General features: G+C 42.1%; 1 protein-coding gene across 7 annotated transcripts in view; it reads left to right on the top strand.

Annotated features, from left to right (window-relative positions):
- RNF38 (ring finger protein 38) overlaps positions 1-23,739 on the top strand; it is a 196,379-nt gene that overhangs the window by 95,179 nt on the left and 77,461 nt on the right. For 4 of the 7 annotated variants that reach the window (XR_012159143.2, XM_073345754.2, XM_073345751.2 and 1 more), the window contains exon 2: positions 8,211-8,281. Coding sequence is in view for 2 of the 7 variants with exons in the window: in XM_073345751.2 (XP_073201852.1) it covers positions 8,211-8,281 (71 nt within the window). In the remaining 5 variants the exon portion in view is untranslated. Of the gene's footprint in view, positions 1-8,210; positions 8,282-22,891; positions 22,996-23,085; positions 23,220-23,239; positions 23,314-23,739 lie in introns of those variants that run through there. The other 3 variants (XM_073345756.2, XM_073345755.2, XM_073345757.2) reach the window with 3 other exon arrangements.

The following is a 23,739-nucleotide window of genomic DNA, read 5'->3' on the forward strand; positions in this document are numbered from 1 at the left end:
GTATTGCTCCCTGGCTTCAGAATGTATTTAACCCTTCAAGTGTATTTGGACGAATCCCTCAGTCTCTGGATTCCTGTGATGCATGTGCAGCAAGCAAACAAGGATTTACGATGCCCCTGGCTAGTGCATTTTTGATGTTGATCTTGCTTTTGAGATTTCTGAAATGTTCCAGTAGTATCACAGCCCTCTACCCTGGAACTGTACCTGTGACTAACTGCTCTTAAATGAAATACACCGGTGGGCCTGGTTCTTAACTGAATCAATTCACACCCTTTATTTTTTTTGGGGTATTATTATTAATCCTTTTTGCTGGTTCCACCACAAATTATATCATTACATAATACATGGTAGTACAAAAGTGTGTGTGTGTAAATGGAATATCAAGAAAGCCAGGCTACTTAATGCCAAGTTTCCCACAGCATTCTTAGCGCTGTCCGTTTGCACATATCCATTTATCAAAGAAAAAGGGGTAAACTAGACTACTACTTAGTTTGCAAAACTACTCAAGATAGTTAAGTCCAAAGCTGACTGTGAAGAGTTACAAAGTGATCTCGCAAAACTGGGTGACAGGGCAACAAAATGGCAGATGAAATTCAATGTTGATAAATGCAAAGTAATGCACATTGGAAAACATAATCCCAACTATACATATAAAATGGTGGGGGTCTAAATTAGCTGTTACCACTCAAGAAAGAGACCTTGGAGTCATTGTAGATAGTTCTCTGAAAACATCCACTCAATGTGCAGCAGCAATCAAAAAAGCAAACAGAAAGTTTGGAATCATTTAAGAAAGGGATAGATAAGACCAAAAATATCGTATTGCCTCTATATAAATCCATGGTACACCCACATCTTGAATAGTGCGTGCAGTATGTTGTTGCCCCATCTCAAAAAAGATATATTGGAATTGGAAAAGGTTCAGAAAAGGGCAACAAAAATGACTGGGGTATGAAATGGCTGCCATATGGGGAGAGACTAATAAAACTGGGACTTTTCAGCTTGGAAAAGAGACGACTAAGGGGGGATATGATAGAGGTCTATAAAATCATGACTGGTGTGGAGAAAGTAAATAAGGAAGTGTTATTTACTACTACTCATGACACTAGAACTAGGAATCACCAAATGAAATTAATAGACAGAAGGTTTAAAACAAACAAAAAGAGGTACTTCACGCAACGCACTGTTGTGAAGGCCAAGACTATAACAAGGTTAAAAAAAAAAAAAAACTAGATAAGATCATGGAGGAAAGGTCCATCAATGGCTACTAGCCAGGATGGGCAGGGATGGTGTCCCTGTCCTCTGTTTGCCAGAAGCTGGGAATGGGCAACAGGGGATTGGTCACTTGATGATGATTCCCTGTTCTGTTCATTCCCTCTGGGGCACCTGGCATTGGCCCCTCTCGGAAAACAGGATACTGGGCTAGATGGACCTTTGGTCTGACCCAGTATGGCCGTTCTTATGAGGGTCTTTTGTTACATGATGATTCCATACTGGGCAGTATGGCACATATATGTTTGGGCTGACTCTGTGATGGTACTTGTATGTCAATTTGTGAAAATCTTTGAGAGGTTGGCTAGGAAGTTATCCGGGGGAAGGGTGTTGGGGGAGAGTAGAGTTCAGCCTGCCAAGCAATATTGTGTGTGACGGTGTATATGCATGCATATAAAATAGAAAATTTCTAAATAATTAAACACACAAGCCTGGAGTAATCATACATATAATAAAAAGTTCATTTTAATATTTAAAAATATAATGGAAAAGGATACTCCATGCCTTAGACCTGACCAGGTAGGAACTTCTGTCACTCAGTCTCTGAAAATAGTGGCTTGTGTAGTTATTTAAAAGAGTAAATGGAAATATGCTCATTAAGCTAGATTGTCAGATCTGGAAATTGAAGTCTTCTAGCTATAGAACTGGAGTAGTATGGACAGCAGGAGGGCAAGCTTCACTGCCATTGCCACGTGCTGTGTATTCACCCTGACCTGCTTAGTCCACATCTAACTGGCCTTGCCAACAAGGGTGCCAGGTGTTATTGGTGGGCTTTGCAATGTGAGCACACATCCTCTAAGAACTAGAGTAAATCCACGAATTCACTTTACACCAGCTGCCAAACCACCCTTGGAGTGGTTGCCAGGCTAGGCTCGACAAGAACTATGAATAGGGCCCCACCAAATTCACAGCTGTGAAAAATGTGGTCACGGACCATAAAATCTGGTCTTTTGTGTGCTTTTATCCTATACAGATTTCACAGGGGAAACCAGCATTACCCAAATTGGGGGTCCTGACCCCAATGGGAGTTGCAGGGGGGGTCGCAAGGTTATTTTAGGGGAGGTCACAGTATTGACATCCTTACTTCTGCACTGCCTTCAGAGCAGGGCGTCCGCAAAGCAGCAGCTGTTGGCCAAGTGCCCAGCTCTGAAGGCACAGCAGTGCAGTAGTAAGGGTGACAATACCATACCGCGCCATCCTTACTTCTGCGCTGCTGCTGGCGGCGGCTCTGCCTTCAGAGATGGGATCCCGGCCAGCGGCCACCACTCTCCACCAGCAGCACAGAAGTAAGAGTCGCGGTACTGCAACCCCCTCTACAATAACTTTGTGACTCCCTCACAATTCCTTTTTGGGTCAGTACCCCTACAATTACAACACCGGGAAATTTTAGATTTAAGTATCTGAAATCATTACATTTATTATTTTTAAAATTCTATGACTGTGAAATGGACCGTAAATTTGGTAGGGCTCTCACTATGAGCCTAAAGCTGGAAGGCTCTTTATGCCATTGTCAGTTCCCTGAGCGACCAGTTCCCCTGTAAATATGCACTAAAAACAACAAACATTACTTGATTTTATGTGTCACGTTCAGAATATATGTGACAGTTCAATATGTGGAGGTGAATTTCTTGCCTTCTTAAGTAAGGCTGTACTCTTATTTCATCCATATCACCTAGACAGGCCAGAATATTATCAACAAGGAGTGTGAATTTAGGATCACTTCAAACCCTGCTTGTGAGCACAGTTGCTAATAGCCTTAAATAGGCTCTTGCAGCTGGGTCACGTTTTTAATTCGGATTCTGAGACCCAACTGCCCCTCCCCTCCCATCTCCAAAAGGTAACTGGTGCCAACTGTGTAAGCTCAAGCCAAAAAAAAGTACTGCTTTGACCCTTTTATCTGGGTTTAGTGGTTATTAAATTTATGTGCTGTTCAGTCTGTATGAAATAAATAATTTAGATATGGTAGAACTATCACTTTTTGCAGAATAACAAGGATCCAACAGATTTTTTTGACACCCCCCCCCTTTTTTTTTTTTAGTAAATTTTGGGAGAGAAAATTGCAGGATTATTTAAAAACTTGACTGCCATTCAACCTGTGAACAGTTCTCCCATCCTGGAACGTGTACATGTGTGTTTCAGTCTTGCAGGAAAATATTCCCTGGACCATGTGCACATTCCAACTTGTTGCAAGGGGGTGGGTGTGTATAATGCTCAACGGGCCTTGCTAAATTTTTTTTATTTGAAAATTAAGAGATAACAGTATTTTCAGGTAAGATCTTTGTAACTCACTCTGATGCTCAAGACACCTGAATAAAATAATATTCATTAGCAAAGTAAATTTTCATACCAACAAACTCAGGCCTTGATCCTGCAACTGGATTTGCTGAGGTATAAGAGGTTACGCAGGAGATAATGTTGCCTATTTCTTGTTTACAGTGTCACCTGAAAGTGAGAACAGGCATTCCTGTGGCACTGTTGTAGCTGGCGCTGCAAGATATTTATGTGCCAGATGCACTAAAGATTCACATGTCCTTTCATGCTTCAGCCACCATTCCAGAGGACATGCTTCCATGTTGATGGTGGGTTCTGCTTGATAACGATCCAAAGCAGTGCAGACTGATGCATGTTCATTTTCATCATCTGAGTCAGATGCCACCAGCAGAAGTTTGATTTTCTTTTTTGGTGGTTCAGGTTCTATAGTTTCTGCATCAGAGTGTTGCTCTTTTAAGACTTCTAAAAGCATGCTCCCCACCTCATTCCTCTCAGATTTTAGACAGCACTTCAGATTCTTAAACCTTGGGTTGAGTGCTGTGGCTATTTTTAGAAATCTCACCTTCTTTGCGTTTTGTCAAATCTGCTGTGAAAGTGTTCTTAAAATGAACATGTGCTGGGTCATCATCCGAGACTCCTATGACATGAAATATATGCAGAATGCAGGTAAAACAGTGCAAGAGACATACAGTTCTTCCCCCAAGGAGTACAGTCACAAATTTAATTGACGCATTATTTTTTTAATGAGCATCAGCAGCATGGAAGCATGTCCTCTGGAATGGTGGCTGAAGCATGAAGGGGCATACGAACGTTTAGCATATCTGACACGTAAATACCTTGCAACGCCAGCTACAAAAGTGCCATGTGAATGCCTGTTCTTACTTTCAGGTGACACTGTAAATAAGAAGCAGGCAGCAGTATCTCCCGTCAATGTAAACAAACTTGTTGGTCTTAGCTATTGGCAGAATAAGAAATCGGACTTAGTGGACTTGTAGACTCTAAAGTTTTACACTGCTTTGTTTTTTAGTGCAGTTATGTCACCAAAAAAAAAATTCTGCATTTGTAAATGCAGTAAATTCTGCATTACACTTTCATGTTAAAGAGAGAGCACTTCAATACTTGTATGAGGTAAATTGAAAAATACTATTTCCTTGGTTTATCATTTTTACAGTACATATATTTGTAATAAAAAATATTAAGTGAGCACTGTGCACTTTGTATTCTGTGTTGTAATAGAAATCAATATTGAAAATGTAGAAAAACATCCAAAAATATTTAATAAATTTCATTTGGAATTCTATTGTTATAAGTGTGATTCATCTCAATTAATTTTTTTAATTGCAATTAATTTTTTTGAGTTAATCGCGTGACTTGACTGCAATTAGTTGACAGCCCTACTTGAGTATAAAAATGAAAGCTAAGTAAATTGCCTTCTAGACTTAAGAACTGAGTACAGACCTGGAGCTTGCCTGCTTTACAGCCCCTTTAAAGCAGATATTTGTGTACATAAGGCATTAAAAGTAATCCTGCTGCTGTTCTACTGAGTGTATTTAAAGTTTATTGTACAGCTTTTGATAGACAGTGTTAACTTAAGAAATATGTCAAGTTTAAAAGAGAACATAAAAACACAAATGTGGAAAAGAGAAATTATACGCCTCTGACATTTTTGGACAAATGTTTAACAATACTTTTCAGAACACAGGCTACTTTATTTCTATAAATAAGGTGAGATGGGCATGTTAGCAGAATTTTCTTGTGGAGGTGGTTTGGTTTCTTGCAAGAATGTTAGGGTTGGTTTGGTTTTGTGGTGGTATAAGAAAAAAGTGTTTTAGGTGGTGAGGAAACATACTTTGACGTTTGTCGAGATTAACTGAATTCAGCCAGCATGGGGAACTTTAATCTTCTGGACAGCAAAACTGGAAATTTTATGAAACTTGGAAATCCCCAGGCCAGTATTTGAATGCAGCCATGACATGAACTGTTTCCCAGTAGCTGTGGTAAAGTCGGATAGTCTGAAAGTGGTGTGATTCAAGCCTAAAACGATGCAAATTGGCTGTGTTCCATCAATGAACATCATCCAGAGGCCAACTATTGGATGGGGCTCAACTGTTTTCACCCACTGTTAGGGTAGTGGCTATATGATACCACACTGCTTTTTCCATACTCTTTGCTAGATCGTAAGAAAAGAAGAATATGTAAAAACAGTAGAAAAGGAAACCTAAAAAACCCCCAAGTTATTAAAATTCCTGTGGCATAATAGCAGTAGCAATTGCTGTGGAAAATACAGACCATTATATATTCTGGGTGCACAGCAGCATAAACTACAAGAACATACTCTGCTTTGTTTAAGAGTGTGGGTGAAGGAGTGGGAGAGGGGACTAACTCTTCTTCAGTCTGCTTTTTCCTCTTCATGGAAATTTCTTGTTTTTCTGAATGCAATGTGAAAACTCTCTTGCATGCAATTAAATACTGTATATGCTTAAGCAAAAGTAAGTAAAATAGTTACTGTAATGAAGAATGAAACACACAAAAATAAAAGATGGTTATTCTGAAAAAGTCGTGATAAGGGGAGAGAGGTTTAGAGAGGTCTTGCAGTAGCAGTCACTTCTGGCTACCTTCCTGTATTTGTTAAGCAGGCTTACAAGCTTTCAGAGGGGTCGTCTTATGGCTGGAGCAGAGTGTGGACTTCAAAGCTCTATTAAACACTATGGTTGTGAAATGGCTTATAGCTTGGAGTAGTCTTTCAAAGTGGGAATCTGTGCACTGTCCTTCAAAACTACAGCAGGAAAAGAGGGAGGAGAGGGGCTGAAAGAAGTTCTGGTCAGAAGTTCTGCCCAGGAAGCAGAAAGAAAGTAGCTTACAGATGAGATTTTTCCGTATTTTAATAATGTTTCTTGTTCCATGTTGGGAAGAGCAATTTTTGTCCATTGCTATATGACATGCAGACTCAATACATGTATTCATTTGCATGTTAGTTGATAACAGTTTCAGGCCTCTAATAATTCTGATTACGAGCTTGGGTTTTTGCCTACTTTGTTTCTAACATGACTCTGCAGTTCTTCAGACTGCAACTGCTAAAAAGTGAAAACCCAATCATCTGTGCCATCCCAATGTAGCTGAGAGTCCCAGTTTTCCAATGGTATAAACCCTGTGTATCTCAACACCAGCAGTTCCTGAAAACTGCTGCTAAAATCATGTTGGAATTGAAGATGACAGGAGGAAAAGTCAAGGCAGAAATCCGAATGGGATTATAAAGGCTGATATGTCATGACCTATATGAGAAATAAAACACTTACCTGGACCAGAACAAATTATTTTGGGACTAATAAACTTTGCCAAACTTTTATCCTAGGTCAGCGATCAAAAAGAAAATATTTTGGCACTGTAATGTGTTATGTTCTGATAGAATAAAATCCTTTTACCTTAAATAAATAAATATCTGGGTAAGGCATACTAGAATGATGTCCCTCTAGGGATGGTATAGAAGAGAATGGAAGGGAAAGTGGTTACCCCTTGGTTTGCTAAGCAGGTAACTGACAACCTTCATTTGTATTTGCAAAATGAATATGTGCTTGTGGGCTCGTGAGTTAGAGCAATTTTTAAAATAAAATTGGGTTCGCATGTTAGCCATTGTGTTGCATATTTTAATTTAGCTTTGTTAAACTCCAAAAAATAAAAAGGGAACATCAGCAGAGTCTCTTCTCTCAATTTGCTAAGCCAGATTGCTTTAGTGGGGATATTACTGTGCCTTTTTCAGGGAGGAAACAAATGTATGAAATAAATAAGACTTTACAAAACGTAGCTTGCACTGTAAAAGGATTTAAGATTTTTTTTGCACACATAAATGCGTATTAGGGTGAACTCCAGTAGCTGCCATCCTTCTTCTAAACAAGTCTTGTGGTCTTGCACTATTAAGTCCTTGCCAGGGTTGATCTGCACCATAGCCTGCCACATACAAGAATATGGGTAGGAAAGACTTGCACTAAGCTATTGGCTGGGGGGTGGGAATTCCAACCTGAACAAGAATCAGAGTAGCAGCCATGTTAGTCTGTATCCATAAAAAGAAAAGGAGGACTTGTGGCACCTTAGAGACTAATGCTCTAATAAATTTGTTAGTCTCTAAGGTGCCACAAGTACTCCTTTTCTTTTTACTGAACAAGAATGTTATCAACAAAATGATGATTCTCTCTGCCTCTTGGTCCTAGCTATTCTAAGTTTTGTCTTAGCAAAAGGAAGTATTCTATTTCTTCCCCTGGGTTAACTACCCATTTGTTAATAACTGGGTAACCTAGTAGAGGGGGGACACTACTGTAACACAGTGTGTGTAGCTGTTCTTGACTTATGTTTGTTGTGTGTATTTTGCTGCTTTATGGCATATGTTTGTTTTGGATTAATGAACAAGTACTAATTTTGTTCTGTTTAAATGTTTAAAAAAGTCTTTGAGAAGAGATCTCTGGAACATAGTGAAAAATGTCTCTGCTGCTTATCCCATCATCAGAATTAAATACAAGAGCTGTCTGACATAGATGTTTGGCAACTAAATCTCTCTGCTGTGTGAAAAAAATTCTGGCTCCTACACTTGTCTGTATTTATTTTTAGTATTCCTAGGGATTGGGTTTCCAGTTCTAATTATTTTTTTTCCCGCCCCCCCCTCCCCTTTTCTCTTGTAGGTAGTACGGGTGCTTCCTTCCAGTGCCAGTCAATCCATCAAGACCACATTTGTAATGATGACAGTGACAAGGTGAGATCTGTGTAAATTTCCCCTTTAGGGAAGGTGCATGTCATTCTTTTGCAGATTGCGTTGCTTTTATAGACTAATGGTTGTTTTCCAGAGCCAAAAGCTAACTTTATATGAAATACATGTTACAATCTGAAATAGCTCTGGTCTTTTAAGAAAAATGTATATTTCACTCAATATGATCTTTTAGTTGATTAAGGAGACACTAGTCTTGTAATCTATTTTTTTCTGCTTCCATTCCCTCATTGTTCTCAATTTTTCTGGCTTACCACACTGACACCCACAGGTAATAATGGGTGGTGATTCCCCTATTGGCTTTGTTATATATAGCAATAATGTCTTATTACTGTCATTTTGTGACTTGTGAAGTTTGAGCTGGCTTAGCATGCTGAAAAGAATATTCTATGTGTGCTGTAGGTTTTCTCAACCTATCTCATGTGTTTTGGAGATAGGAATTTATTTTTTCACACTGCAGCTTCAAAATATCAATCCCTACCTGGCAGTGTGCAAGTGTTTTCCTAACCTTTTGGCAAGAGATAGTGTTGATGCACTAGCTTTAAGTTAATAAAGATGTTCACTGGTATTTTTTGTTAGAAATGTTCTGTGAGGGGTTGGATTAGTTATATAAATGACACAAATACAAAAATTGGATTGGATTGGATCATTCTCAAGTCAGATGGGGGGGCAGGCGGGTTCCTTAAAAATTTTAATGTCCCTTTCAAAGTAAATGAACTATGGGCCACTACATAGTGCATGTAAGTGGTACTTTGTCATACTTGTAAATACTGTATATAAGCTCCTGTCTGGATAGGAGTGGGATGGGAGATGTATACTAAATTCAGAATTTAATTAAATACAGAATTTGGTAGGAACATCCCAAATCTAGATAGGCCTGTTTGCTCAGCTGCACAGTTTAAAGGATATTAGCTAATGTGGTGCTATTATGTACAAATGTAGACTGATAGCCTTCCTAGCAAGGGCACTTGCATACAAAGTCCTGTCTGTCTTGCTAGTTACATGTCCTTCTGTATCATCTGAGTGCCTGAGTACTTGGGCCAATCTTTAGAGGTGTGGTACAGGTAAGCCTCTTCAGAATTATGCAAATATTGGACAAAAGTGCTGAGCAGAATATGCCAGGATTTTCTAAAGAATCATAGAATATCAGGGTTGGAAGGGACCTCAGGAGGTCATCTAGTCCAACCCCCTGCTCAAAAGCAGGACCCATACCCAATTAAATCATCCCAGCCAGGGCTTTGTCAAGCCTGACCTTAAAAACGTCTAAGGAAGGAGATTTCACCACCTCCCTAGGCAACGCATTCCAGTGTTTCACCACCCTCCTAGTGAAAAAGTTTTTCCTAATATCCAACCTGAACCTCCCCCACTGCAACTTGAGACCATTACTCCTTGTCCTGTCCTCTTCCACCACTGAGAATAGTCTAGAACCATCCTCTCTGGAACTACCTCTCAGGTAGTTGAAAGCAGCTATCAAATCTCCCCGTTTTGATTCCGTTTGGTTCTGCAGTCCTGCATTAAAGTCAAGTTAGCGTGGTTATTTTCCCTGACTTCATTTTCAAAGTTTGTGAGCTCCCTTTAAAACTAAAAAAGAGACATTTTATTCTAACAGCTTTACATTCTGTTGATATCTTGTCTCCTCCCCTTTGTTATAGATGGTTCTATCCTTCATGCTGCTGCTGGTCTATCTGTTCTCAATGGGAGTAGGAGAAGGAAGCATATAGAGCATTCCAGCTTAGCCTTCTGCAGCTGGTACATTTATTTGTTCTGTATGGAATCTTTAATGTCCTCTTTGGACCAAGAGGAACTCACAGGGCTGGAGGGCATTTATAATGATGGAATGACAAAAGTGGTACATAGAGGATTCATATGAGGAGGGGGAAAGGGGCACTACTGGAGTTGGAGATGTCTTTCAGTGTCTGATATGCAGCCAGTACTCGCCAGTGGGTCTACTGGTGCTGTTTCTGTGGGCAGACAACTTAACAGTGGTTGTTTTAAATCTAATCGATCCTCTCATCTCCTTTAGTCTCATAGCTCACTCTTACTTCTGGTGAATCTTGGCACCAAGAGGGTCTGTGGATGGGGAACAGACAGTGGTAATAAAGTTCCCTTCCTGTGTACCAATGTCTAGTGGCTAAGGTACAGAACGCTTTCTTTACATTGCTTCGTCCCTTCTGCTGCTGAAAGTGAGTCCCCCAGGAGTGACCGCCTCATGGGAGGTAAACTAATCTGTAACAAGGAAATGGAGACCAAACTAAAGGATGAAAACACACAGAGTAGTTAAAAATGTTCAACAGTTGTTTTAAATGCAGTTAGGTGTTTTGCTTTGAAGGTGCTTCGCAGCTCTTTAAATTGCAGCCGGGAAAGGTAGCCTGTTAGACTCAGAAAGGTTCATGACCATTTCCAAGTCACAGGATGTGAGGCACCTCCACAGCATTCAGAGAAAACACAAAAATGTCCTGGCTCTGTTTGTCGGGTGGGGTAAGAAGGGGGAGGCTGGGGGGGGGAAAGAAAGTGGGAAACCATCCCTCCTCTGTGTATTGCTCCTATGCATACCTGTAAAAGTTGAGTGGAGTAGATCTGTTCCAAAGAGCATGATGAAGAGTGCCATTTTGGAAGCACCGAGGAGAAATCTTTTCCTCCAAATGACAGTCTTATGCAGTGGTGTCTTTGATGGTTTCTCCCATTTCTAAGCGCTCACGTGGAACCATCTGCCATGCACTTTGTGTTTAGAGACTGGTAATCATGTAGTAAAATGGCTGCTTGTTCAGGAAAATTGTGAACACCCTTGACAATGCACATCTGTGCCAATGCGTACTGCATCCACCTTTTTATTTTTACAGGGAGGATGAAGAGAAAGCACTGGTTCTCAGTTAATGGCATTGAGGAGTATGTGTTAAATTTACATCTTTCCTTTGTTAGAATCATTCACAGAATTTTTTTATGGACATAACCCCTATATGTGGTGCTTTTTTTTTTTTTTTAAAGTTGGTTACATTATTAATTTATCCTTTTTATTTAATACATCCTCTAGCACAAATGCATGTGACAACTCAGGGATTTTTGGTTTGGGGGGATTTTTTTAATGTGTTAAATTCTGATCCAGAGCCGATGTGAATCAGTTTGAAAATAAGAGGTCTGATTGCACCATCATTCGATGGGGGAACTCCAGTTAATAGTGATGGGAATATCTCTTGAATAAGGAATGCAGGATCTAGCCTTAATTTACAAGCAGAAATACGACTCATAGTAGACTGGATACAGAAAGTAGGGTTTTTTGTTTTTTTTTTAAATAATATATAAAAAAGGATAGCCGTCCACATCTTCAACTTCTGCTAACTAATGCACAGAAGTCTCAGTAAAGTCCTACACTGCCCAGTCTTGTGTGTGATCACATCACCAGTCAGTGCACTATATGAGAAACTTAAGGTATAGCAACTGACTGCCAGTTTTGTATGTGTATTTTTGCAGTAGCTTCTCCACAAATCCTGGTATACATTTCTTGGAAAGCAGGTGATATAGGAAATGTTCTGTGCAACACACATTTAAATGAATGTTGCAAATTTAATGAAAACTATTCCCAGGCTTCCAATCCAATTATTTGATTTTTGTTGACTTGGCTACATAGGAATCTTGAATACATGTTCAGTCAGATCAGCAGGAAACCAAAGACTAGAATTTTTCAAGTGTGGCCTCACTGCATTAAAAAATGAATAATTGGCTAGAGTGTTATTGGTAATATTAAGAATCTGTTTAACTTTACAGGTTCAGAAAGAAGCATTTTTGCCACTTCCGATAAAATCTTTACTTGAATCTGTGATATACTATAATTTCCTTTTTATATGCAGTTTTAAAATGACTATTATGGAGACAAGTCTTAAAATAATTGCTGTTTTGGGGGTGGTTGGGGGAGTTGAAGTGTAATGTATAAATCAAAGGCCCATTTTTTCATGTTAGTAATGTCTTTGATTCTTAGAATGACTAGTCATTCATATTTAAACCGTTAATGTGCTGTTCATTTAAGAATGATTGGTGTGATTTTGGACTAAGACTGGAAGTGTTGTTACTAAAGAAACAGAATTCTGTAGTCTAAGCTGTTCTTCAATCGGTTCATGTAGGGGAAAATATTTCAAAAAGGTCCCTTTATTACTAAAACGCTGCTGGTTTTGTTTTAAAACCAAACAGTGATTTCCCCTTGAACACAAGAAAAATGTTCTTCACAGTGCATTTTCAACCATATTCAACTTGTTTATGGCTATGAAAGCTATTTGGTTTTTTTTCTTCTTGCCCTTTATTCAAAAGGATGCACCCCAAGGTAAGATGAAGTGTGTGGTCTCCCTATTAGACAGCTTATATTAGTGAAAGAACAGGACCAACCTGACTTGAGGTTACCTGTTTTTTTCCTTGTCTTTGCAAGGGTTTGTGCTTTACAGCATGAAGCGTATCATAAAATGCAGCTTGTGTTTACTTAGACAATGTAGCATCCAGTCTTCAGAAATCCACTGGGGCCTGGCAAGTTGAGAGAGGTTTAATTTGTGTAATGATGTGGAAATATTTAGGTATTGGGCAATGATTGTTTGTTTATTACATACATGTTTAATTCCTTACTATTCTTACTTGTAAACAAATCATCCTCCAAACCTACAACTTGTAATGTACAAACTCTACTTCTGGGAAATCTCCTAAGAGACCTGACCCTTTTATCAGTCCCCCACTCCCCACCCAAATAAAAACAAACAGACTAACCAGGAATAGTGGGGAAAAAAAAAAACTGTGAGAGTAATCTAATGCAGGGGTTCTCACAATAAAATTTTTGGTGGCCTCAGAGTGCGGCCACCAACTCTTGCTGGTGGCCGCTCTGACAATTTTTATAAAATAGTTAATTAACTTTAGGAAAAACAAATAAATATGTACATATACATCTCCAAATCATTGTAATTTATTTATGTAGGTTTGGTTTTTTTTGCAGACTCAATAATAAAAACAATGTACAGTTTTTGCTTTTCTTTACTGGACCTAAACAGAATAGAAACACAATTTGCATGTTCTTGTCTTTTTTTCTTATTGTTTCTTTTAAGTTGCTTTTTTTTTTTTAATTGAAGATTTGCTAGCTACTAAGTCTGCTGTGAAAAGTGATATTAACAAACACACAAATGTCGTTTTTCACAGCAGACTTACTCAGCCCTGGCAATTACGGGGACAAATTGAGCTCTGGATGGGGAGGTGGGTATGGAGGCAGCGGGAGCCAGGGGCAGTGGGAGGGGTGGTGAGCTTGGGGAATGGAGCCCAAAGCCCCATGGCTGGAGCCTGCCACCCCAGGCTGAAGCCTGACCCCACTGCCCCTGGGAAGGTGGGGAACTCACTGGCTGCCTGCTCCTCCAGGTTTTGTGTCTCCAGAGGGGCCACTGCTTTGCCCCCTCCCCCACACACACACCAGTAACTACCCAGAAGGCTGTGGCCCCAAGAAAAGCCCCTGGTGGCCGCATTTGAGACATGCTGACCTAGTGGGTCTGCCTGCATTACGGTCTGCAGAACCAGGCCCTAAATAAGGGACAGATCACATGCATGCATATGAAAATCCCACTGAAGAAATCTGGAAAGCAGCCTCCAGCATTTTCCCTATATTTGTTGGTGGGAGGAAAAGAAGTGTTTGGATAAGTTTGCTTTCCGACAGACACACACCCTCTTTCCACCCCGCCTTCCCCTGGAGAATCCATAAAAGGCAGGGCATGCACACTCCTGGAGAATCCAGAAAATGTAGGGCAGTCTGTGTACTAGGCCCGGCAGCTGCCTTCACACCTGCTCTGGGACTTCTGTTCTCCCTGAAGCATTAGTAGAGACATGTTGCCCATGAGGTTTTCTCTCTGTCTAGTACTTCTCTAGGACTTTCTCCCATCCCTCAACCCTTCCTTTAGGGGGCATACACAGCACAGAGAAAAACTGCACAAAAATTACTGCAACCTTGCACCACTGTATTGCCATTTTTGTGGCATGACCCCTCTGATGTCAGTTGGTCAGCAAGGGACCAAGCAGGAGCAAGAGACATGGCACCAACCCTTTCAGGCTCTCTGTGTCCATGCTCCCCAGAATCTTCCTGAAACTTGGTGACGAGGATAGTAAGTCTTCCTTGCTGAGGAGTTGAAGGTCATCTCCATTCTTCTCAATGACATGTTAACTCAAGTCCAGGGAGGGCAATTTAAATGTTAGCATTTACTATTTCATGTTATTGGCAGTGTAGTTGTAGCTGTGTTTGGTCGCAGGATCCACGAGACAAGGCGGGTGAGGTAATTTCTTTTATTGGATGAGCTTCTATTGGTGGAAGAGACAGGCTTTCAAGCTTACACAGCGTTCTGTCACCCACCTTGTGTGTGTCTCTTTCCTATTCATTTTGTTAGAAACATCCAACCACTTTGGGATTGTCAGTAGTGTAGCTCTGCTCCCTCCTCAGATCTGACCCTTAATTGAGAGTATTTAAATGCTAATGTTAGGTAAGAGCTGTTCATATTTTTCTTTTTTTAAGAAACAAAGATCTGAATAACAATGCTGCTGGAAAACATTACTACAGTATTAAGTCCCCAAAATGTGTAGATGGACAGTATAAAACTTAAGATGTCATAAGTAGTAATTCATCTGTTTTGAACATATGCAGTAGTTTCAGTTCTTTTTGCCAGTTAAATGTTTACGTTAATATATTACTGTTTTGTTGTAAAATACATACCATGAAAAATGCAGAAAGTGCTACAGTCAGATTAGCAGTGGAACCTTAACTTTTGCCTTTCCTTACATATGTGGCTTTGACGATCCAATTTTAATGTTGTATTAATGTAGTTTTGTGCATGTTAATATTTCCTAGTGCTTTATCTTGTATAGTTTTAAAGTATCCTCCGGAGTGGTGCTTCTGAAACTTTTTTGGAAACCTTTCCTATAGTTATATACATCTTACTATTGGAAGGGACTATCCTTGTGTCCCGTTAGTCACACATTTTCCCTTCCTTGAGAACAGAATGAAATCCTGCTTTTTATACCCTCTCATACCACCTAATCAATTTCTCTCCCTCCTTGGTGCCTACATCTTTCAAATGTCTAAGATATTATGTCTCCCAAATGATACCTAATCTTTCAATCCATCTTGGACTGAGTTTTCCAGACCTTAAATAACTGTTGTTGCTCTTCCCTGCACTTGCTTCAGTTTGTCTATCTTGTGGTACTGAGATGCTCAGAAGAGAGAGTTTTCTGGGGGCCATATCTTCTTCCTCGTTGTGCATTTTAAAAAAGTGTGGAAATGAAGATTTCACCAGAAAAAGCTCTAAAGCGTCTAATCAAGAATATCCTCCATATTCTACCGTGGTGGAGCAAGGCTAGGGGTTAAGCTAACAGAGCTGTTCATAGCTCAGGCTTTAAAAAGTAGTTCAAGAATCCATTTCAGAATCCTAATTTATTAATGGACCTACTTACTTATCTGTAAAATAGGAATAATGACACCCACTTTCTGTGAGGTGCACTGTGATCTACTGATGAAAAGCAATATATAAATTCTAAGTATTTTTATTTTCTGTCTAGTATTCCCCTTCCCCCGAATTATCACTGTAAAAGCTCTTTCTGTTCTACTTAATTCATCGTCTTGTTTTTTGCTCCTCTTATCTTTTTCCTGCAAGTCTTAATTGACTCTATATTCTTGTTGGGTTTCCTTTTCCCTTTTCCATTTCCTATGCAGGTCTGGCAGATAGTACTCTGCTCTTCATTTATTGATTTGACCCTCTTGCATGCTGTAGTGAACTATTGACTACTGTTGTCATTTTAATTTTGGATATCCTCCAGGGGTTTTTTGTTTTTACTGGTTGCATGCAGATGTAAAAGCTGAGGAGTTTTAATGTTCACCTCTTATCTGTGACCTGGGTTGGTGGTTGTATCAGTTGCTGGATGCTAACTTTGAACCCTCAACAAATGGGAACATAATGGTCTTGCTGCCTGGCAGTGTTTGCCTGAGAATCCTTCTTTGTCACCAGGTGATGATCCTGCTAGAAAATATTCTATGTTTCATTGACCCACTGTTACAAGTGCTCCTCACCCTGTCTGAATATAAGGGAGATGGGAGTCGTTCAAGAGAAAGAGAAGACCTAGGTTGTGAGCTGAGAGGAGCCAAGAATAGAGAAAAGGCTTGGGTTGTATTTTGAGTTGTTTCATTTTGAGTTCCTTTTTTAATAAAACCAATCCCTAGGATGATATGCATTATGAGGAAGAGTTACGTTTGGGTGAAACTTTAACAGAATTTCCTGACTTTTGGGTGATTGAAATAGCATTCTGTGTGTGTGTGTATCCAAAAGTCAGGAAATTCTGTTAGTTTCACCCAACCGTAACTCTCTCTATATTTATTTCTCATAAAAGACATGGAGGGAGTTAGTTGTTGTGCCAGACTCTCTGGAAGATGGAGATACGCAGTGTTGCATAGATATAGCTGTTTGAGAGTGATTTTTAGTTTACTAATTAGTTTCTGAAGCTCACTTCAGTTGACATATAAAGAGTTTTTACTGAAATAAAGTGGGGAAATAACTGACAATGCTGTTTGAGCCCCAGTTCTATGGCCCAGTCCTGTGGATTTTGAGCACCCCAGATCAGTGGATGCATGTAGTATGCAGGACTTTTCTTTAAAATTTTTTTTAAATGGATTTGAGGAAGAACAGACCAAGAATGATATAGAAAAACCTGTAAAATAGTTTAGCTCCTACTAACTACCAGGATATTTTCCCCTCTACTACATCTATACTGATTTTTCTTGGAACTGCATGTGTAAGAATGTGGCAATCGAAGAGTAACATTTACCGATGTGAAAAGAAACCTTGAGGGAAGAAAAAACATTTGAGTGTCTTAAAAGAAATGATGGCAGACTGGGAAAATGAGATTGTCTATCACAGTAGCTTCTGGCACCTTATGTCTTCACTTGACTTATTAAGTGTTCTGACATTTCAGTACAGTGTAGAGCTGAACTATTACTGTCCCATAAAATGACTTGGGTCTGTAAATGAAAAGACTGTTTTGTACATCTTTCTAAATTAAATGACTTACCTGTGTCAGAGGCAGGTTTCATTGCCTGTGCTTTGAAAGATGAAGAAATTTTTTAAAATACTGTTTAGTAATGTTCCCCGGGAGTGGGAGGATTAGGAAATATTGTATATAGCTAGTGAAAATTACAGGGTTTTTTTACATTCGACTGAAGCACATTCAACGTTTGCTGTGTATTCTGTGTGAGAGGCAGGACGTGTATGTCTTGGTTTATTGATAGAAATAAACATCTTTGTATTGTTGTACAATGCTTTCTGAATGGGAGCATAGCAAAAGCGATCTGTTAAGTCAATATTTCCCAAACTTTTGAAAGCTAAGCCATCTTTCAAGAAAACATAACCATTCTCATCCCTCAATCTTAATTTATACATCATCTGCATCCTCCCAGCTAGTCCTTCAGGCCCCACAGTTTAGGGAACGCTGACTTAAATGCTCCCATGCATATGAAGAAGTGGGTTTTTTACCCACGAAAGCTTATGCCCAAATAAATCTGTTAGTCTTTAAGGTGCCACCAGACTCCTTGTTTTTGTGGATACAGACTAACATGGCTACTCCTCTGATGCTTAAATGCTCCCAGTTCTCATAGCTCGTTGCTGCTGTGTTCTTCATACAGTGGCTTGACCTGGTAGTGACCATACTGTGAATCAAAATGATGTCATGCCAATGGACTGGAGGGGATGTCTCAACAAACCATCATGTGGAATACTGCACTGTGAGAAAGGGGAACAAGAAAAGAATGTGCTGCTGTGGAAACTTGGCAGTCTAGACCAACTTAGTTTCATGTCACTCTCCATTCAGTCAGCACAGTGAGATGTTGCGCTTTGGATACAATCAGGTGTCTATTGATTCAGTTCAAAATCCCACTAGTTGAGTCAGTAGAAGTTACCTTTTTATAAGACAATGCCAGTTATCTTATGTAGCTCCCCTTCTTTCTTCAGGCAGCATTTTGAGATTTGATTTAAATCGGGGCTTTAATTTTGTTGTTTTAGGAATGGTCTCTGGTACTTTATTCTCCCCTCCCCAAAAAGTCCCACAGATACATGGGAAGGAGAAACAAGAATTTTAATGTTTACACCTTAGCTCCCTCTTTTCCCTCACTCGCCTCCTTTTCCCACTCAGGACGGTCAGTCGGGGAGGAGGCCAATATGCAAGATTGCTGTGGTTTGTAAATGTCAGAGTACTATAGAAGTTCAAAAAATGAAAAAACCCAATAAACACAGTAAGGAGAGGTGGGGAACACCATTAAATTGTCACAACCATACTTGGAGGGAATAAGCAGTTTCTCTGCAATGTCAGGTCAGTGCTTTGCCTTTCCTGGTGTCCACTGCGTAGTACAGCCCCCTTTCTCCTTGTCTAGCGTAGGTACCACTAGTTCCCATTGAGACTGGCAGATGGTAGTAGATGCTCATTAGCAGCTGCCAGGAGAGGCAGGTATTGCAGAGAGCTCCCTGCAAGGTTCTCCATCTCCAGTCACCAGAAAGGAGTTGAGAAAGAAGGCTGCCTGGCCAGCTGCCAGGCTGCTATAGAGTGTTGGGAATGCAGAGGAGTAAAGTATGAAGTCCAGCAGCATTCAGCTGGGGAGAGTGATTGCAAAGGCAGGCTTGAAAAAAGCACAATCACTGTGGCAGTAGGCTGGTTTTAAAGCCCTAGTGTTGCTCGTCAGTGGCTGCTATCAGCACTAGTTACTTTGCACTACCCCGATATTCAAGAGAGGAGTCGTCTAACCAGAGGTCACCATCCGGCATCTTGGCAGTGACTTGGGAAAATGCCACAGAGCAAGCAGTGATGCTCTCTTGATGCACAGTGGTCAGCCTTTATCTGGCTGACATGAAGAGTAGACTTTAGGAAGGCTTCAAAGAAGTAATGATCTCAAACATTTTGTTGGTTTCTTTCCAAAATGACACTTCCTTAGATCAACTGGGGGGACATGTATGTCAGCCATTTTTTCACAGCTACCTCTTCCGTCAGTGTAAGAGTAGAGGTAAATAATTTGAATGGCTCTGCCTAATAGAACAGTGGAATGGGGGAATCTGTAAATCAGACAGGAGCAAGAAAATAGCTTTTTGCTGTGAAATTATTTTTAACTATCCCCAGAAAATGGCCAGAGAACAGGAATCCATCCAATACATTTGCTCTCTCTCCCACACAGTTACTTTCTGTGCTTGTTAATTTTTAAAAATGGTATGGGTACCAGTTAGAGAAGTCTGGAGTCAGACCTTCACTGAGACTACTTGAAAAGAACCCTTTCCACTGCACCACAGATGTTGGGAATTATAATGGCTTTGGCTATCAATGCCTTAACCAAATATTGTAATGCTATAATCCTTCAAATTTAGACAGTAGATTGTCATTACTTCAGAGATTTTTTTTCCCCCCATAATACAGTGGAAGTGAATGAACAAGTATTTTGTATATACGTATGGACTTTTGCTCTAACTGAAGTTTTTTCCACCAAATCATTCCTAGTTCCTAGATTCTCCATCACTGACAATTATTAAACCCAAGATTGTATGTTTTTCTAAAAGATCTGCTCTAGAAATTTTTTTGGGGAAGTTCTCTGGCCTGTACTATACAGGCAGTCAGACCAGATGGTCACAATGGTCCCTTTTGGCTTTAGTATCTGAGAATAGCTAGACTGGTGCATTGCTCAAGTCTAGTGAAGTAACTGTTACTCTACAGACACAAATGAGTTTAGGATTCTTTACTGTGGTAGGTTTGCTGCGGGATGCCAACTCCGTAATAGAAATCCTTCTGGTGACTTCAGTGGACGTTAGATCATGACCTCGATTTTCCGAACAGAGCAGGTCTACTTTTCTGAGGTGTAAAAAAAAAAAAAAATGAGGAGTCCGGTGGCACCTTAAAGACTAACAGATTTATTTGGGCATAAGCTTTTGTGGGTAAAATACCACTTCTTCAGATGCAACAGGTATGTCTGAGGTAAGTCAATCTCATGCAGAGCAAGAGATCTGGGTAACTAATGGTCTTGCATTATTAATCATTGCTGAAATTAGGTTGCTAGAACAAGGGAGGTCACACTCATTGGGCCTGATTCAACACAACAAATATCCGTTTTCCACAGCATCCAGGCTATTTTTTTCATTTTTGGAGGATTGGGGAGGAACTGATCTTCTGTAACATATCATGGATGTTGGACATTTAGCAGAAAATATATTATTCAGCATAAAACAGAAGAGATAAAAAGATGCGATACCAAGGAAAAAGCTTTAATTTGCTGAATCTTTTGGCTCCCAAATACAGGTGGAGGATGTCGGATCCACTTCTAGAAAACGTTTAGAAAAAAAAATCTGGATTGATGTAAATGTCTAGTATGTGTGTAGGGTATCATGATTTTCTTCCTCTGTTACATTTGCACACTTTCTACCTTATGGAAAGCCAGAGTAATCTAGTCTATTTCCTGAACTCAGACAGCTCGTTTTGGATATATTATTTCCTCTCTGTGCTTGACAATAGGTTTTGGTCAAAGCACCAAAATGTTAAATGGTTGTCCCACTTTCAAAAAGGACACTCCAACCTTCCTCCCCATTCTTTACTTTATTCACTCTGAATGGGGGGAGGGGGGAGTATGTTAAGTGTTTTGTTGTTGTATTGCCTATTTCTGGCTAACCCTGGGTTTTGCTAGGAAGACCAGTTGGTTACCCATGAGTACATTCTGTGCCTCTACTCTGTCCCTACTGTCGTTGTCTTCTGTGAATCGTGACTGCCCACTCCACAGTGATCTTCTGCACCTGCATATGCTATTGCACCAGTACAGTGCACTGAAGCAGCTTGTAAAAGAGAGAATGTTCTCTGTGTTTACTGTTCTTGATGGGTAGGAATTGCATCTAGTAGACTTTCCTTCATCGTCATGCAGATTTAAGACTTTTTCCTTTTTTGAAAAAGGTATCTGAAATCAGCTCAAACCCAAGGTCTCATTCTTTTGTCTCTTGAAAGAGAGTTGCTACTTTTGTGCCTTGTATGAGAGATTCCTAATAAACTCTGGATATTAATTTTTGAATCAAGTTGAATATAGGAAGTTGACATTCCTTTCTGTAAAAGTGCAGTAACCGAAGAGTAACTTTTTGTCAGTGCAGATTAAAATACTTTTTTTTTTTTTCTGAGGAAGCCTGGTATACACTCTTCTGTACCAGTTGTCTACCTGCATTGAATGCTGTAATTTGACAAAACCATGGAGAGTGAGTTTGTGTGTGTGTGGGGGGGGTGGTGAGAAAACCTGGATTTGTGCTGGAAATGGCCCAACTTGATTATCATACACATTGTAAGGAGAGTGATCACTTTAGATAAGCTATTACCAGCAGGAGAGTGGGGTGGGAGCAGGTATTTTTTCATGCTTTGTGTGTATATAATAAGATCTTCTAAACTTTCCACAGTATGCATCCGATGAAGTGAGCTGTAGCTCACGAAAGTTTATGCTCAAATAAATTGGTTAGTCTCTAAGGTGCCATAAGTACTCCTTTTCTTTTTGCGAATACAGACTAACACGGCTGTTACTCTGAACCATGGTCTCTTTGGTAACACCCTTTTAAATGTTATTTTAAAAAAAAATGTTAAGTTCTATGTTTATTTCTCAATGATTTCCATGCTGAATGTGTTTTCATTTAAACAACAGTGCTAATGGGCATTTGGGGCTCTGGCCAGGGCTCTGAAAGTCAAGCAGCATATTTTCAAAAGTTGTGTGTTGTCAGTGGTTGGGAATGTCTTTTAATTTTGAGGCAAGTCCTTACAGGCTCAGTCCTAGGGAAGCGGTTGCTGTAGTTGACCCAGGACTGGCTCAGGCAGTGATCCTCTCAGCAAGGGGCAGAGACCCAGGACTAGCTCAGGCAGTGATCCTCTCAGCAAGGGGCAGAGACCCTGGCTCAGCCTGTGGGGCCGAGCACCCCTTACCTGTGGGGCCTGTGCTGGCGTTTCAGGCAGTGGTGCGGCTGCTTCTGGGCAGGGGAGAGATCTGTGTGTAGGAATGTCAGACAGGGTCTGGTATGACCTGCTAGGAATGACTTGGACAGTCCTGGGCCTGGAGGGTGGAGAGACCTGGAAGCGTGACCCCTAGGCTGCCCCTGGCCCCGGCACCGGCCCCAATTCCCTAGGGGGGATGGGAGGAGCCTAGGTGTGAGTCCTGGGGGAGGGGCAGAGAGCGGGGTTGGGTCAGGACCCCCTGGGGGAGGGGCAGAGAGCGGGGTTGGGTCAGGACCCCCTGGGGGAGGGGCAGGGCATGGGGTCCTGGGCCCATAGAGTGTGACTCCTTTTCCCCCCGCCCTGCGCTGGGCTAAGGGTCCCGTGGGCGGCCGGGGGCAAACAAACTCAGAGGGGCGGAGCAATGGCGTGTCACTCAGGCTCCGCCCCTTCTCTTAAAGCGGCAGGGCAGCCGTCTAACGGACACCAGCCTGGTCGCGGTTCGCCCTCACGCGCAGGCCCAGGGCGCCTTGTTGCTGTTGGCGCGTGCACCCGCCCCCCCTCCGTCAGCGTGCTGCTGGGGAACGCGTTGACGCCATCGGTGTTCGCACGACGCTGCGGCCCCCCACATCGCACGCCTCGAGCGAAAACAAAGGGCGCTCCGCGGCGCTTGTGAGGAAGGGGGCGGGGCCCTGGCGGCCCCTCCCCGCGCCCTGATTGGCGGGCGGGGCAGCCAGGTGGGTGACGCGCCGCCGTTGCTGGAGGGGCGGCGGGGTGGGAGCGCCCCTGCGATGGCAGGAAGGAGACGGGGTGACGCTCCCGGAAGCGATTGCGCGGCGGGGGCAGGCAGAGCAGGCCCGGTCCAGGCGGCGGCGGCGGCGGCGGCGACCCGGACCATACGCGAGGAGGCGGCGGCGGCGCGTTGGCGGTAGCCGTGGGGCGGGCGGCTGAGCGGCCGCAGGTACCGGGCTCCCGGCTGGCGGGGGAGAGGGGATGGCTCTGCTGCGAGCCCCGCGCCCGGGAGAGCGCGCCCGGAGCTCGGCGTGCCCCCTCCGGTGCGTGCTGCCGGCTGGGCCGCGGGCCGCGTGTGAGGCAATGGGCGGCGGAGGGCGCGGCCGCGGGGCCCGGGCCGGAGCGAACCCTAGTGCACGGGCCGGGTACCTCAGCGGGCGGGCTTGGCCCTCCCCGCGGCGGCCAGGCTGGAGGCGTTGCTCCGGGGGTCTCGGGCCGCTCCGCGCGGTGCTGCTGGGTGTCCCGGGCCATGGCTTGTAGCTAGAATTACGGAGCTGGGGACCGAGCGCCCTGGTCCTGTGCCCTGTGCGGAGTTCTCCGGGCCGCGGGAAGGGGGGGAGGGACGGAGCCGGTCTGGGAAACAGCCCCCCCCCCCCCCCCCCCACCGTGACCTGTCAGCTCTGGGGTGGGGTTGGAGGCTGAACACTCCCCTCCTCTCACACTGCACCCGCTGTTGGTGCGCCTCCCTC

Source organism: Lepidochelys kempii, chromosome 5, assembly GCF_965140285.1.
Source record: "Lepidochelys kempii isolate rLepKem1 chromosome 5, rLepKem1.hap1, whole genome shotgun sequence".
Classification (NCBI taxonomy): Eukaryota; Metazoa; Chordata; order Testudines; family Cheloniidae; genus Lepidochelys; species Lepidochelys kempii.